The sequence below is a fragment of the Dendrobates tinctorius genome, unplaced genomic scaffold (assembly GCF_039654945.1).
Source record: "Dendrobates tinctorius isolate UK_male_01 unplaced genomic scaffold, ASM3965494v1 ptg000250l, whole genome shotgun sequence".
NCBI lineage: Eukaryota > Metazoa > Chordata > Amphibia > Anura > Dendrobatidae > Dendrobates > Dendrobates tinctorius.
The window spans coordinates 39,829,859-39,844,646 of NW_027361917.1; the positions used below are offsets into that span (position 1 = coordinate 39,829,859).

The window sequence follows — 14,788 nt, forward strand, 5'->3', positions numbered from 1 at the left end:
CGCATGGGCTCCCGTTGCTGTGGATTGATGTTGTTGGCCGGTAGCCCGGGGAGATGAGAGTGGGTATCCCCTGCCAGCAGCCGCGGATGGGGCACGTGACAGCGGGGGTTCATCGTGTGCCTGAGTGGTTACCGCAGATGGTGTCGCTCTGACCCCGACTATGGATCCTCGGGATAACTGCCGTCTTCTACGGTACCGCCTATCGTGGCTCTCGGAGCTGTCAGACCATCCTGAAATGGATGGTGAACGCCACCTAGCAGACCGAGACCTGTGGTGGCACCTATGTGTGCTGCGTCTGCGCCGCTGGGGGGAATATCGGGAATTAGAGGGACGGCGAACATGGTTTCGGGAGTCTTCGCAGGAGGATGGGGACGGTCTGCGGCGTATATGCCTGCGACTGTTGTGGTTAGGGAATGTGTCAGGGGCGGTTATTTCGGGGCTAAGGGGGGGCGTTACACTGGTCGTGGTGCGTGACTGGGGCTGTGGGGCGTGATGGCAATGTTGGCGCTGAAGCGGGGGGGCAAACCGTGTGGTATGCGACGGAGGGGACTGGGGAGGGCGTAAAGGTGTAGTCGATTTGAGACTGAGTGTTCGGGGGTGTTGGCGGTGCGCCATTTATTATTGGAGTGTTTCTGTTGTGTGCGACCGTGCGCGTGCTTGCTTCGTACTGTATTGGTTGTGGAGCGCGATGGTCAGTCAGATTGGACCGGTCATTGCGCTCCGCGACAGCTTTGGTGGATGTACGGCTTAACCCCGCTGCCCCCCGTGTGGGCGTTGCGGACACGTCCGCAGGGGGGACGTTGCGGGCCGAGTCGTGGACGGCTAGCGGTCTGAGCTGGGGTGGAGGCTGGGTGAGCGGGACCTGAGGCCTGTGGGAGATGGTTGAGGGGGTCGTGGGACATGGCCTGTGCTGCGCCACGCCGGGTGGAAAGGGCGGAGCCCCGCCGGCGCGCTGTGCCCCTAGGTTGGATGCTCTGGCCTGGTGGAGTGGGCCGTAAGATGAAGGGCTGGGGAAAGGGGCTTGATAGCGCGGTCTGAGGTATTGGAGTGGAAGTGGGCGGGGCTTGCCTGGCTCGCGCTGCGCTCTGGGTGGCAGCATGTGCCTGCGGGACGGAAGTGGGCGGGGCCTCCCAGGCTTGCACTGAGCTCTGGGTGACGGTGCGGGCCTGAATACCGGAAGTGGGCGGGGCTTCCCCCGCACGTGCTGAACCCTGACCGGAAGTGACTGGGGCCTGCACGGCCGAGGAGGAGGGAGTCAGGAGCGGGCGGGCCCGACGGCTGGCAGCGGCGCCCGGCGTAGACCCCGCGGCACCCTCCAAAGTGGTGCGATGGGCGGTGGAAGGAGCGCGGCGACTTGGGAGCGCCGGCCCCCCGCTGACACATAGGCGCTCGGGAGGGCGGGAGGAGCGCGCCGAGCGTCTGCCCAGCGGTAACGCTGCGCCGCCGGTGGTAGTTGCATCGGTGGCCGAGGACGGGGGCCCCTGAGCGGCGGTGGAGGATCGGTTGCCCATTGCCTCGGCGGTGGATAGCGGTGAGTACCCGGCCGGGGGAGGGAGGACTGGCAGTCCAGGAGAGGGGGCGGTGGGAGCAATGGAGATGCTGCCCGTGTGCCCAGAAAAAAGGATGGGAGAGGATGGAGCCCTGGAGGACAACGGGGAGGCCCGATGGGAGGCTAGGGGGTCGTGAGAGGGCACAGGAGGGTGAGCATCCAGGCCAGATAAGAGATCTATAACCCATTGCTCACCTTCCTGTGCTGCTCTCTGCCGCAGGGCCGCGATCATGGTTTCGGACATGGTTGTCAGGAGGTCCGGGACGACAACTGCTTCCAAGGGGTCAGCCGGGGAGAATGAGGAAAGTGCTGACCCTGTCCCCGGACTTAACCCTTGTGGGTGGGGCCGGACGCCCCTTCCTCTTCCTTCCTGTTGGTCAGCTGGGTGTCCCACCTAAACATCACCTGGGGGAGTAGTGGGAGGAGGGAAATGGCACTACACGGTGTTTCCTACTAACTTTGCCATAGGGGCCCCGCAGTCCGAGGCCCGTTCCCTATGCGGTACCGTGCCTGCCAGGACAGGAGTAATGCTGGGGCATGACAGGGAGTGTAGGGGAATACTTTACATTAACACTGTTTTTCCATGTCTCGGCTCCCTATGAGTGAAATGTCTCTCCAGCAGGATACGCCCTGATGCTGGAATGCTATATCTAATACCAATGGTGAGACCAAACCATTTTTTATTGAGCACTGGTTCACATGAGCACTTTTTTGTAATGTTTTTGTGTGTTATGTCCATTTAATGGTTCATTAAAGGTTATGTTTTAATTTACTTTATGTGGGATACTCTCTAGGCTGTGTGCAACATTAAACCCCTGAGGGTTTTTTGGAATAGTGTTAAAAAGCTCACACTATAGCTGAGTGCTCCAGCCAAACTGAGCAATTGTGGGAGAAGAGCCTTGGTGAGAGAGGTAAAGAAGAACCCCAAGATCACTGTGGCTGAGCTCCACAGATGAAGTAAGGAGGTGGGAGAAAGTTCCACAAATTCAACTATCACTGCAGCCCTCTTACAGTCTGGCCTTTATGGCAGAGTGGCCCGAAGGAAGCCACTCCTCAGTGCCAGAAATATGAAAGCCTGCATAGAGTTTGCTAAAAAACACATGAAGGACTCCCAGAGTATGAGACATAAGATTCTCTGGTCTGATGAGACGAAGAGAGAACTTTCTGGTGATAATTGTAAGCGGTATGTGTGGAGAAAACCAGGCACTGCTCAACACCTGACCAATTCAATTCAAACAGTGAAACATGGTGATGGCAGCATCATGCTATGGGGGCGTTTTTCAGCTGCAGGGACAGGATGACAGGTTGCAATTGAAGGAAACATGAATGCAGCCAAGTACAGAGATATCCTGAATGAAAACCTCTTGCAGAGTGCTCTGGACCTCAGACTTAGCTGAAGGTCCACCTTCCAACAAGACCCTAAGCACACAGCTAAAATTACAAAGAAGTGGCTTCAGAACAACTCTGTGCCCACTCTTGAGTGACCCAGCCAGAGCCCTGACCTAAACCCAGTTAAGCATCTCTGGAGAGACCTGAAAATGGCTGTCCACCAACATTCACCATCCAACCTGACGGAACTGGAGAGGATCTGCAAGGAAGAATGGCAGAGGATCCCCAGATCCAGATGTGAAAAACGTGTTGCAATGAGACAAAGAGTGAAAAATTTAAAGGGGTCTGAATACTCTCCGTACCCACTGTGTATATATACACTCACTGGCCACTTTATTAGGTACACCATGCTAGTAACGGGTTGGACCCCCTTTTGCCTTCAGAACTGCCTCAATTCTTCGTGGCAGAGATTCAACAAGGTGCTGGAAGCATTCCTCAGAGATTTTGGACCATATTGACATGATGGCATCACACAGTTGGCGCAGATTTGTCGGCTGCACATCCCTGATGCGAATCTCCCGTTCCACCACATCCCAAAGATGCTCTATTGGATTGAGATCTGGTGACTGAGGAGGCCATTTGAGTACAGTGAACTCATTGTCATGTTCAAGAAACCAATCTGAGATGATTCGAGCTTTATGACATGGCGCATTATCCTGCTGAAAGTAGCCATCAGATGTTGGGTACATTGTGGTCATAAAGGGATGGACATGGTCAGCAACAATACTCAGGTAGGCTGTGGCGTTGCAACGATGCTCAATTGGTACCAAGGGGCCCAAAGAGTGCCAAGAAAAAATTCCCCACACCATGACACCACCACCACCAGCCTGAACCGTTGATACAAGGCAGGATGGATCCATGCTTTCATGTTGTTTACGCCAAATTCTGACCCTACCATCCGAATGTCGCAGCAGAAATCGAGACTCATCAGACCAGGCAACGTTTTTCCAATCTTCTACTGTCCAATTTCGATGAGCTTGTGCAAATTGTAGCCTCAGTTTCCTGTTCTTAGCTGAGAGGAGTTGTACCCGGTGTGGTCTTCTGCTGCTGTAGCCCATCTGCCTCAAAGTTCGACGCACTGTGCGTTCAGAGATGCTCTTCTGCCTACCTTGGTTGTAACGGGTGGCAATTTGAGTCACTGTTGCCTTTCTATCAGCTCGAACCAGTCTGCCCATTCTCCTCTGACCTCTGGCATCAACAAGGCATTTCCGGCCACAGAACTGCCGCTCACTGGATTTTTTTTCTTTTTCGGACCATTCTCTGTAAACCCTAGAGATGGTTGTGCGTGAAAATCCCAGTAGATCAGCAGTTTCTGTAATACTCAGACCAGCCCTTCTGGCACCAACAATCATGCCACGTTCAAAGGCACTCAAATCACCTTTCTTCCCCATACTGATGCTCGGTTTGAACTGCAGGAGATTGTCTTGACCATGTCTACATGCCTAAATGCACTGAGTTGCCGCCATGTGATTGGCTGATTAGAAATTAAGTCTTAACACACAGTTGGACAGGTGTACCTAATAAAGTGGCCAGTGAGTGTATATATATATATATATATATATATATACATAGCCAAATTTACACCTTTAACTTACTGGACAAGAAGTGTTGGGATGTAGGGCCAAAATCTCGATGGGCTTCTTGAAGTTGTTTAAGACGTTCTTCAACTGCTGCCTAGAAAGACACCAAAAATTCATTGTGAGCAAACAATGTATGGTATTTAATATATTGAAAGGGTGCTTATTGTTTTATGTTTTATTTAATACCTAGTTTCTTCTTAAGCAGATGGGTGTTGGTTGAGGACCTGAGACCCCAGCTGGTTGCTCCAAAAGCAGCTCTACAGCACGCTCATCACCAGACAGAAGCATTCAGCTCCAAAATGGACACACATACACATCAATATAAAGGCTCAACAGAAAGTCTTTATTAAATTTTTACTGAGCCGCTCTGTGCGCATACTCATGCAGGAGCTCCATGCTTCTGTCTGCTGATCAGCTCACTATAGAGCAATTTTTGGAATGATCAGTGGGGGTAGCGGTGAGACTACCCCATCTGTTGAATATGTTGTAAAGGGAATAGATATTAAATAAAACATAAAACAATAGAGATTTAGCATTTCTTAAAATGACAAACATACCATGATGCAGTAAGACCCTTAACCCTTAACTAAACCAATTCAATGACTTTCATTGTCATAGGTGCTAACATTCTGTGCTATGATTTCTTTCTTGTGTTGTATTGTAAGGCTACACAACCCGTTTAAGCTAAAAGTATGCAGTCACTCTATGTATATAGTCACTATATGTGACTGCAGACTTATGAATTCTCTCATCGCTTGCACTGTGCATTGCGAGGGTTCTCCGGTACCAGCGCTGTGAGTGTCGGTAGTATGACCACAAATGTGTCATTTGCATACATGCAATCACAAGCAAACTCAACTGGAGCAGCCTTGCTCAATACAAGTTTACAAAGCGAGACCAAACACAGTCTAGTTGGAATGTGGCCAGAAGTATGTATATTGCATACTTGCAGTCACATGACTACACGCTTCCAGAACCAGAGAATCCCCATAGTGGTCACGATGCGAGAATTCACAAGTCTGCAGTCACATAAAGTGTCTAAGGCTGGACACTCCTTTAAAACATGCTAAATCTGTATTATTTAAGACAATTAGATTCTTGTTTTTAAGAAGTAGAGGGTAAATTGTTCCAAAAGATGCTATTGTGGTTCTGATAAGCTCTAAGATCACAAAGTGTACAACTCCCCTTTATTTAAGGGGAGGATTGAACAGACAGTCTAAGTTCTATAAAATAAATATAAAATGTACATAACTGTCCATTATATAATACATGTCATATCAGCTGGAGTTGATTCATTGTCACACAGTCATAGTTTCCTTTATAGAGTCCCAAATTTGCTTAGTTCCCCTCCCCATCTTCCTATTATTTGAAAATGCCTGCGACTTTACAAGTGAAATCCCCGTCCTCTGCACAGTCAGCATCTCTTTGGGGACAAACTGTCCATCCCATGAAAACTAGATTTGTTTTAATCAACATTTTGCATGGATGGCAATAACGCAGATTTTTCTTCTGCCAAGTTCTGCAGCTCTCAATAATGGCAGCATGATTTATGGAGTTACAACGCCGCTTACAAATTGCATCCAATATATGTATCGCAGAGGTGCCAGGGAGCAACAGATAGATACGTAAAAATTACAAATTGAGAGTATCAAAGAAAAATAAAATCATGTCCCGGTGGGATTTGCTTCTAGCTGTGGAAAGAATGCTGACAGAGACAATTTAGCCCACACAAGGTCAGGATCTGCATTATTGAATATGTACTATAAGGCCTAAAACAATATAAAGTCACACAAAACTAATTATTAGACGCTCCACAAGTAATACATAAAGGAAAACGATTGCGTTTCATAAATTTTTCATTGTGGTATGCTCCCATGTGGATTTTAAATACACATTTATAATGTATACCTAGAAAGCGATTACACGGATGGACTGGGCTGATAATGGTTATGGTCCCCACCAACCACTATAATCATGACAGTCAGTTTAAAATGTAACTAAAACCTTTAAAGGGATATTACACATATTATTAAGATAATGCTAGGTAACTCCGCTAATCCGGACGTCAAAAAGACAGGTGGTCTGATTCATTAAAGCATTTGCTACTGTTTTTTTGCTTAGCTTTTGGTCTTTTACGCCAGTTCTTGACTTGAATTCATGCTTTTTTGTAGTCTATTTTATGTGTTCACCTGTTTTTATTTACATATTTACATTAACTAGGGTATCAAGAATACGGTGTTTATGACTGCTGCAGCCAATCAATGGACTCGGCTAATGTGCCTGCAAAGGAAAATGTAGACGGCAAATGTTGCTAAGCACAGTGATTGGCTGTAGCAGTTACAAGTTCTGTAGATGAGAGGTTACCCCTGCAGATGATCAACAATTACACTGTGTTACCAAGGTTTTGTCCCTCTGACAATTTTGAGTGTTGCTGATAGATTTTTTCATGCTGATTTCAGAAATGACTTCAGATTTTTCCTATCACGTAAGGTTTTTGAGAAATGATACGAAACATTATAATATTCTGTTATAATTCTAAATACTCATATATGACCTTTTTCTGAAACAATATATTCTGAATTTTCCACTGAAATAACATAAATCACTGATTTACACATATGCAAGCACTTATTATGCGAAATCCGTGCAGGCGCAGTGAATCATTCGGCTGACCGTGTACGGAGCATACCACATCTCCTGGGCAGGGGAGGAATAAAAAGACAATTCTGACATACTTAGAGCATGGCTGAATGGATCAAGACTTTACATGCCGTTCCCTGTCCCAATGATATGGAGAAACCAGAGAGATCATGTAACAGATTGCTATTTCTGCCTTACAAATGTAACAGGATATTCAGCAAAGAACAAGAAATCAATAGAATATCCTAATCTTCCTTCAGCCATTAGACCAGTGACACACGATGAAAGTCTTCGTGTTCCAAAGCCACCCAAGGTATGGACAATGGAGGACGACGAAGATGAACTAACAATGTCAGTGGAAAATGAAACTGCTGCAGACCCAGACTTTGAGCCTTCTACATCTAATCCACATCTGTTCAGTCAAGCTGATCTGAGTGACTTGGTCAGAGATTTGAAATTGTCAAAGAGGCAGGCAGAATTATTGGGATCAAGGCTACAGGAATGGAATCTCTTATTACCAGGAACAAGAGTTTCTGTTTTTCGCAGTCAAGAAAACTTTAATCAATTTTCTAACCATGTCGACAGTTTAACCTTTTGCAACAACGTTTTGGGGTTGTTTGGTGCTTTTGGATACGAACATGACCCGAAGGAATGGCGACTGTTCATTGACTCATCAGTTTTAAGTCTGAAGGCTGTTTTACTACACAACGGAAATATCTATCCTTCTATACCTATTGGACATGCCGTACACATGAAAGAAGTGTATGAGAATATGGAGTTACTGTTGACCCACATTAATTATAGAAATTACAAAGGGAATATATGTGGTGATCTAAAAGTTGTTGCACTTCTTCTTGGACTGCAGCTTGGATATACCAAGTATTGTTGTTTTATTTGTGAGTGGGACAGTCCAGCATGAGAAATGCACTATTTCAGAAAGGACTGGCCACTTCACGAAAACCTGGTTGCTGGACAGAAGAATGTTAAACATAATCCTCTCGTTGATCCAGCAAAGATATTTCTCCCTTCCTTTGCATATTAAACTTGGCCTTATGAAGAATTTTGTCAAAGCAATGAACAAAGAATCGAAAGCCTTTTCTTAATTGCAACAGAAATTTCCAAGAATAAGTGATGGAAAGATTAAAGAAGATATTTTTATTAGTCCACAGATCAGAGATATAATGAATGATAGCAGCTTTGATGTTCTTTTGCAAGGTGCTGAACAAATGGCATGGAGAGCCTTTAAGGATGTGACCTTCAACTTCCTTGGCAACAGCAGGACACCGAACTTTGTACAACTCATGGACAACATGCTCACAGCATATCATTTGATGAAATGCAATATGTCACTAAAAATGCATTTTCTACATTCTCACTTGGACTTTTTTAAAAGTCAATCTTGGTGCCGTTAGCGATAAACACGGTGAAAGATTTCACCAAGACATTGCGCTGATAGAGAAAAGGTACCAGGGAAAGTGGAGTACGTCAATGCTGGCTGACTATTGCTGGAATCTTATTCAAGAAGCATCTGACACGGATTATAAACGAAAGTCGTCTGCAAAACACTTTTGAACAATTGCTTTTGCTACTGACATCGATGCACATGTATGTAGTGTCTCGGACATCATAATGTAGACTAAAAACTGTTGTTTCTTAACCCCTTACTGCCAGCTGACGAAATAGTACGTCAGCTCCGGCGGTGAGCCCACCTCAAAGCCGCGATATGTTAGCTCTTTTTAACAGCTGACATGTGCCCTCAATAGGCGCAAGTGGAATCGCGATCCACCTGCCTATTAAGTAGTTAAATGCCGCTGTCAAAATCGGTCCGGAAATACGCGCAGCAACGACCCCGTCACATGATTGGGGATCATCGCTGCGTTGCCATTACAATCAGAGGTCTCCTCGAGACCTCTATGGTTGTTGATGGAAGATTGCTATGAGCGCCACCCTGTGGTCGGCGCTCATAGCAAGTGTGTAATTCTGCTGCATAGAGGTGATCTGAGCATCACCTATGTAGCAGAGGCGATCTCGTTATGGCAGCTTCTAGCCTCCTATGGAGGCTATTGAAGCATGCCAAAAGTTAAAAAAAAAAGTGTTTAACCCCTTCCTGACATCCGACGTACTATCCCGTCCACGGTACCCGGGCCCGTATGACCGTGGACGGGATAGTACGTCTACCGCGATCAGCGGCACCCACGTGGTGAGCGCCGCTGATCGCGGCCGGGTGTCAGCTGATTATCACAGCTGACACCCGGCGCAATGTGCAGCGCTGCTGCGGGGGGCTCCTTTCCTCCAGGCCCCCGAATCCAAGATGGCGACGGGGGCCTTCGGGGGCCTGAGGAAGCTGGCTTCCTCAGTGCCTGCAAAGCGCAGGCATGAGGAAGCCTTCGGCACTGCCTGTGACAGATCGCTGATCTGTCACAGTGATCTGTGATGTGACAGATCAGCGATCTGTCACAGGACAGTGATGTCCCACCTGGGACTATGTAATAAAGTAAAAAAAAAATTAAAAAAAAATGTAAAAATAAATAAAAAAAAAATCGCCAAATAAATTAGTAAAAAAAAAAAAAATATTCCCCAATAAATTCATTTTTTGAAAATAATAAAAAAAAAAACAATAAAAGTACACATATTAGGTATCGCCGCGTCCGTAACGACCTGCCCTATAAAACTGTCCCATTAGTTAACCCCTTTAGCGAACCCCTTAAAAAATAAAAATAAAAAACGAAGCAGAAAATAATGATTTATTATCATACCGCCAAACAAAAAGTTTAATAACGCGCGATCAAAAAGACGCATATAAATATCCATGGTACCGCTGAAAACGTCATCTTGTCCCGCAAAAAACGAGCTGCCACACAGCATCATCAGCAGAAAAATAAAAAAGTTATAGCTCGCAGAATAAAGCGATGCAAAAATAATTATTTTTTATATAAAATAGTTTTCATTGCATAAAACCGACAAAACATAAAAAAACGACCTAAATGAGGTATCGCTGTAACCGTACTGACCCGAAGAATAAAACTGCTTTATCAATTTTACCGCACGCGGAACGGTGTAAACGCACCCCCCCAAAAGAAATTCATGAAACGCTGGTTTTTGTTCATTCTGCGTCCCAAAAATCGGAATAAAAAGCGATCAAAAAATGTCACGTGCCCGAAAATGGTACCGATAAAAACGTCAACTCGTCTTGCAAAAAATAAGACCTCACATGACTCGGTGGGTCAAAATACGGAAAAATTATAGCTCTCAATATGTGGTGATGCAAAAACTATATTTACAATAAAAAGCGTCTTTTAGCGTGCGACAGCCGCCAAACATAAAAACTGCCATAAATAGTAAATCAAACTCCCCGTTATCACCCCCTTAGTTAGGGAAAAATAATAAAATAAAAAAAAATGTATTTATTTCCATTTTTCCATTAGGGCTAGGGTTAGGGTTAGGGCTAGGGTTAGGGCTAGGGTTAGGGCTTGGGTTAGGGCTAGGGTTAGGGCTGAGATTAGGGTTAGGGGTGTGTTGGGGTTCGGGTTGGAGTTAGAATTGGGGGTTTCCACTGTTTGGGCACATCAGGGGCTCTCCAAATGCAACATTGCGTCTGATCTCAATTTCAGCCAATTCTGAGTTGAAAAAGTCATATGGTGCTCCTTCCCTTCCAAGCTCTGCCATGCGCCCAAACAGTGTTTTACCCCCACATGTAGGGTATCAGCCTACTCAGGACAAATTGCAAAACAATTTTTGGGGTCCAATTTCTCCTGTTACCCTTAGGAAAATAAAAAATTGGGGGCAAAAATATCATTTTTGTGGAAAAAAATGATTTTTTTATTTTCACGTCCGAGCGTTATAAACTTCTGTGAAGCACTTGGGGGTTCAAAGTGCTCACCATACATCTAGATAAGTTCCGTGAGGGGGTCTAGTGTCCAAAATAGGGTCACTTGTGGGGAGTTTCAATAGTTTAGGTACATCAGGGGCTCTCCAAACGCACATGACACCCGCAGACCATTCCATCAAAGTCTGCATTCCAAAACGTCACTGCTTCCCTTCCGAGCCCCGACGTGTGTCCATACAGTAGTTTTCTCCCACATATGGGGTGTCAGCGTACTCATGACAAATTGGACAACAACTTTTGGGGTCCAATTTCTCCTGTTACCCTTGGTAAAATGAAAAAATTGGGGACTAATTGATCATGTTTGTGGAAAAAATACGATTTTTTTATTTTCATGCCCGGGCATTATAAACTTCTGTGAAGCCCTTGGGGGTTCAAAGTGCTCACCACAGATCTAGATAAGTTCCTTAGGGGTTCTCATTTCCAAAATGGGGTCATTTGTGGGTGTTTCCACTGTTTAGGTACATTAGGGGCTCTCCAAAGGCAACATGACACCCGCAGACCATTCCATCAAAGTCTGCATTCCAAAACGTCACTACTTCCCTTCCGAGCCCTGACATGTGTCCATACAGTAGTTTTCTCCCACATATGGGGTGTCAGCGTACTCAGGACAAATTGGACAACAACTTTTGTGGTTCAATTTCTCCTGTTACCCTTGGGAAAATAAAAAAAATTGGGGACTAATTGATCATGTTTGTGGAAAAAATACGATTTTTTTATTTTCATGCCCTGGCATTATAAACTTCTGTGAAGCCCTTGGGCGTTCAAAGTGCTCACCACACATCTAGATAAGTTCCTTAAGGGGTCTAGTTTCCAAAATGGGGTCATTTGTGGGGGGTTTCCACTGTTTAGGTACATTAGGGGCCCTCCAAAGGCAACATGACACCCGCAGACCATTCCATCAATGTCTGCATTCCAAAACGTCACTACTTCCCTTCCGAGCCCTGACGTGTGTCCATACAGTAGTTTTCTCCCACATATGGGGTGTCAGCGTACTCAGGACAAATTGGACAACAACTTTTGGGGTTCAATTTCTCCTGTTACCCTTGGGAAAATAAAAAAAATGGTGACTAAAAGATCATGTTTGTGGAAAAAGTACGAATTTTTTATTTTCACGCCCGGGCGTTATAAACTTCTGTGAAGCACTGGGGGGTTCAAAGTTCTCACCACATATCTAGATAAGTTCCTTATGGGGTCTAGTTTCCAAAATGGTGTCATTTGTGGGGGGTTTCCACTGTTTAGGTACATCAGGGGTTTTCCAATCGCGACATGGTGTCCGATCTCAATTCCAGCCAAAAACATCAAATGGCGCTGCTTCCCTTCCGAGCTCTGCCATGCGCCCAAATAGTGGTTTACCCCCACATGTGGGGTATCAGCGTACTCAGGACAAATTGCACAATAACTTTTAGGGTGCTGTTACCCTTGTAAAAATAAGAATTGAGGGTGAAAAGATCATTTTTGTGGAAAAAATATGATTTTTTAATTGTACGGCTTTATGTTATAAACTTCTGTGAAGCCCTTGGGGGTTCAAAGTTCTCACCACACATCTAGATAAGTTCCTTAGGGGGTCTAGTTTCCAAAATGGTGTCATTTGTGGGGGGTTTCCACTGTTTTGGTACATCAGGGGTTTTCCAATCGCGACATGATGTCCGATCTCAATTCCAGCCAAAAACGTCAAATGGCGCTGCTTCCCTTCCGAGCTCTGCCATGCGCCCAAATAGTGGTTTACCCCCACATGTGGGGTATCAGCATACTCAGGACAAATTGCACAATAACTTTTAGGGTCCTGTTACCCTTGGGAAAATAAAAATTGGGGTGAAAAGATCATTTTTGTGGAAAAAATATGATTTTTTAATTGTACTGCTGTACGTTATAAACTTCTGTAAAGCCCTTGTGGGTTCAAAGTTCTCACCACATATCTAGATAAGTTCCTTGGGGGGTCTAGTTTCCAAAATGGGGTCACTTGTAGGGGGTTTCCACTGTTTAGGTACATCAGGGACTCTCCAAACGTGACATGGCGTCCGATCTGAATTCCAGCCAATTTTGCATTGAAAAAGTCAAACGGCGCTCCTTCCATTCTGAGCTCTGCCATGCGCCGAAACAGTCGTTCCCCCCCACAAATCAGGTATCAGCGTACTCAGGACAAATTGCACAATAACTTTTGCAGTCCAATATCTCCTGTTACCCTTGGTAAAATAAAAAAAATTGAACCTGAAGTATTTTTTTTGTGAAAAAAAGTTAGATGTTCATTTCTTTTTAAATATTCAAAAAAATTCCTGTGACGCACCTAATGGGTTAATAAACTTCTTGAATGTGGTTTTGAGCACCTTAAGGGGTTCAGTTTTTAGAATGGTGTCACTTTTGGGTATTTTCTATCATATAGACCCCTCAAAGTGGCTTCAAATGTGATGTGGTCCTAAAAATAAAATGGTGTTGTAAAAATGAGAAATCGCTGGTCAACTTTTAACCCTTATAACTTCCTAACAAAAAAAAATTTTGGTTCCAAAATTGTGCTGATGTAAAGTAAACATGTGGGAAATGTTACTTATCAAGTTTTTTGTGTGCCGTATCTCTGATTTAAGGGCATAAAAATTCAAAGTTGAAAAATTGCGAAATTTTCAAAATTTTTGCCAAATTTTTCCGTTTTTTCACAAATAAACGCAAGTTATTTGAATGAAATTTTACCACTAACATGAAGTACAATATGTCACGAGAAAACAATGTCAGAATCACCGGGATCCATGGAAGCGTTCCAGAGTTATGACCTCATAAAGGTACAGTGGTCAGAATTGTAAAAATTGGCCCGGTCATGAACGTGCAAACCACCCTTGAAGGGGTTAAACTTATTAAAAAAAAAAAGTTCAAATCATCCCCCTTTCGACCCAATCAAAATAAAACAATAAAAAAAAATCAAACCTACACATATTTGGTATCGCTGCGTTCAGAATCGCCTGATCAATAAAAAAAAATTCTTTTACCCGATCGCTAAACGGCGTAGCGATAAAAAAAATCAAAACGCCAGAATTACGCTTTTTTTGTTCGCCGCAACATTGCATTAAAATGCAATCAAAAGAACGTATCTGCACAAAAGTGTTATCATTAAAAATGTCAGCTTGGCATGCAAAAAATAAGTCCGCACCCAACCAGAGATCACGAAAAATGGAGACGCTACGGGTCTCGGAAAATTACGCATTTCTTTTTTTTTTTTTAGCAAACTTTGGAATTTTTTTTCACCACTTAGGCCTGTTTCCCACATCCGTTTTTCAGCTCAGTCGAAATCCGCTAAAATGGCGGAAAACGGATCCGTAGGCGGATTGAAAGAAACGGGTGGCACCAGACCGTTGTGTTGACGGATCCGTGTAAAGTTGAATTTTAAAGGAACCCGTGCCTGGAAGAAGGAGAGAGAGAGAGAGAATTTCTCAGCCGCCAGAACGGGATTTAAAGTTAAATTTCCGGGAAAGGCAATTCTTCCGGGCGTATGCGGATCCGGCCAGCAAAAAAACATTTCAGTGTCCGTCCAGTCATGTCAGCGGACGCCAAAATTTTGGCGGATCTGTGAAAAAACGGATCCTACGGATGACCATCCGTCAAGATCCGCCGATAATGCAAGTAAATGGGAAGAAAAACGGATCCGCCAAGAAAAATGGTGGATCCGTTTTTTTGCAAAACAGCGGATTTTGACTGATGGTGACAGACGGATGTGTGAAAGAGGCCTTAGATAATAGAGAACCTAGACATGTTTGGTGT

The 14,788-nt window shown here is 44.8% G+C and overlaps 1 protein-coding gene across 7 annotated transcripts in view; it reads right to left on the reverse strand.

The window, feature by feature from the left end:
- Window positions 1–14,788, reverse strand: part of UTRN (utrophin) — an 897,027-nt gene that overhangs the window by 228,739 nt on the left and 653,500 nt on the right. For all 7 annotated transcript variants that reach the window (XM_073557627.1, XM_073557629.1, XM_073557628.1 and 4 more), the window contains one exon: window positions 4,534–4,612. In XM_073557627.1, coding sequence (XP_073413728.1) covers window positions 4,534–4,612 — 79 coding nt within the window. The remainder of the gene's footprint in view (window positions 1–4,533; window positions 4,613–14,788) is intronic.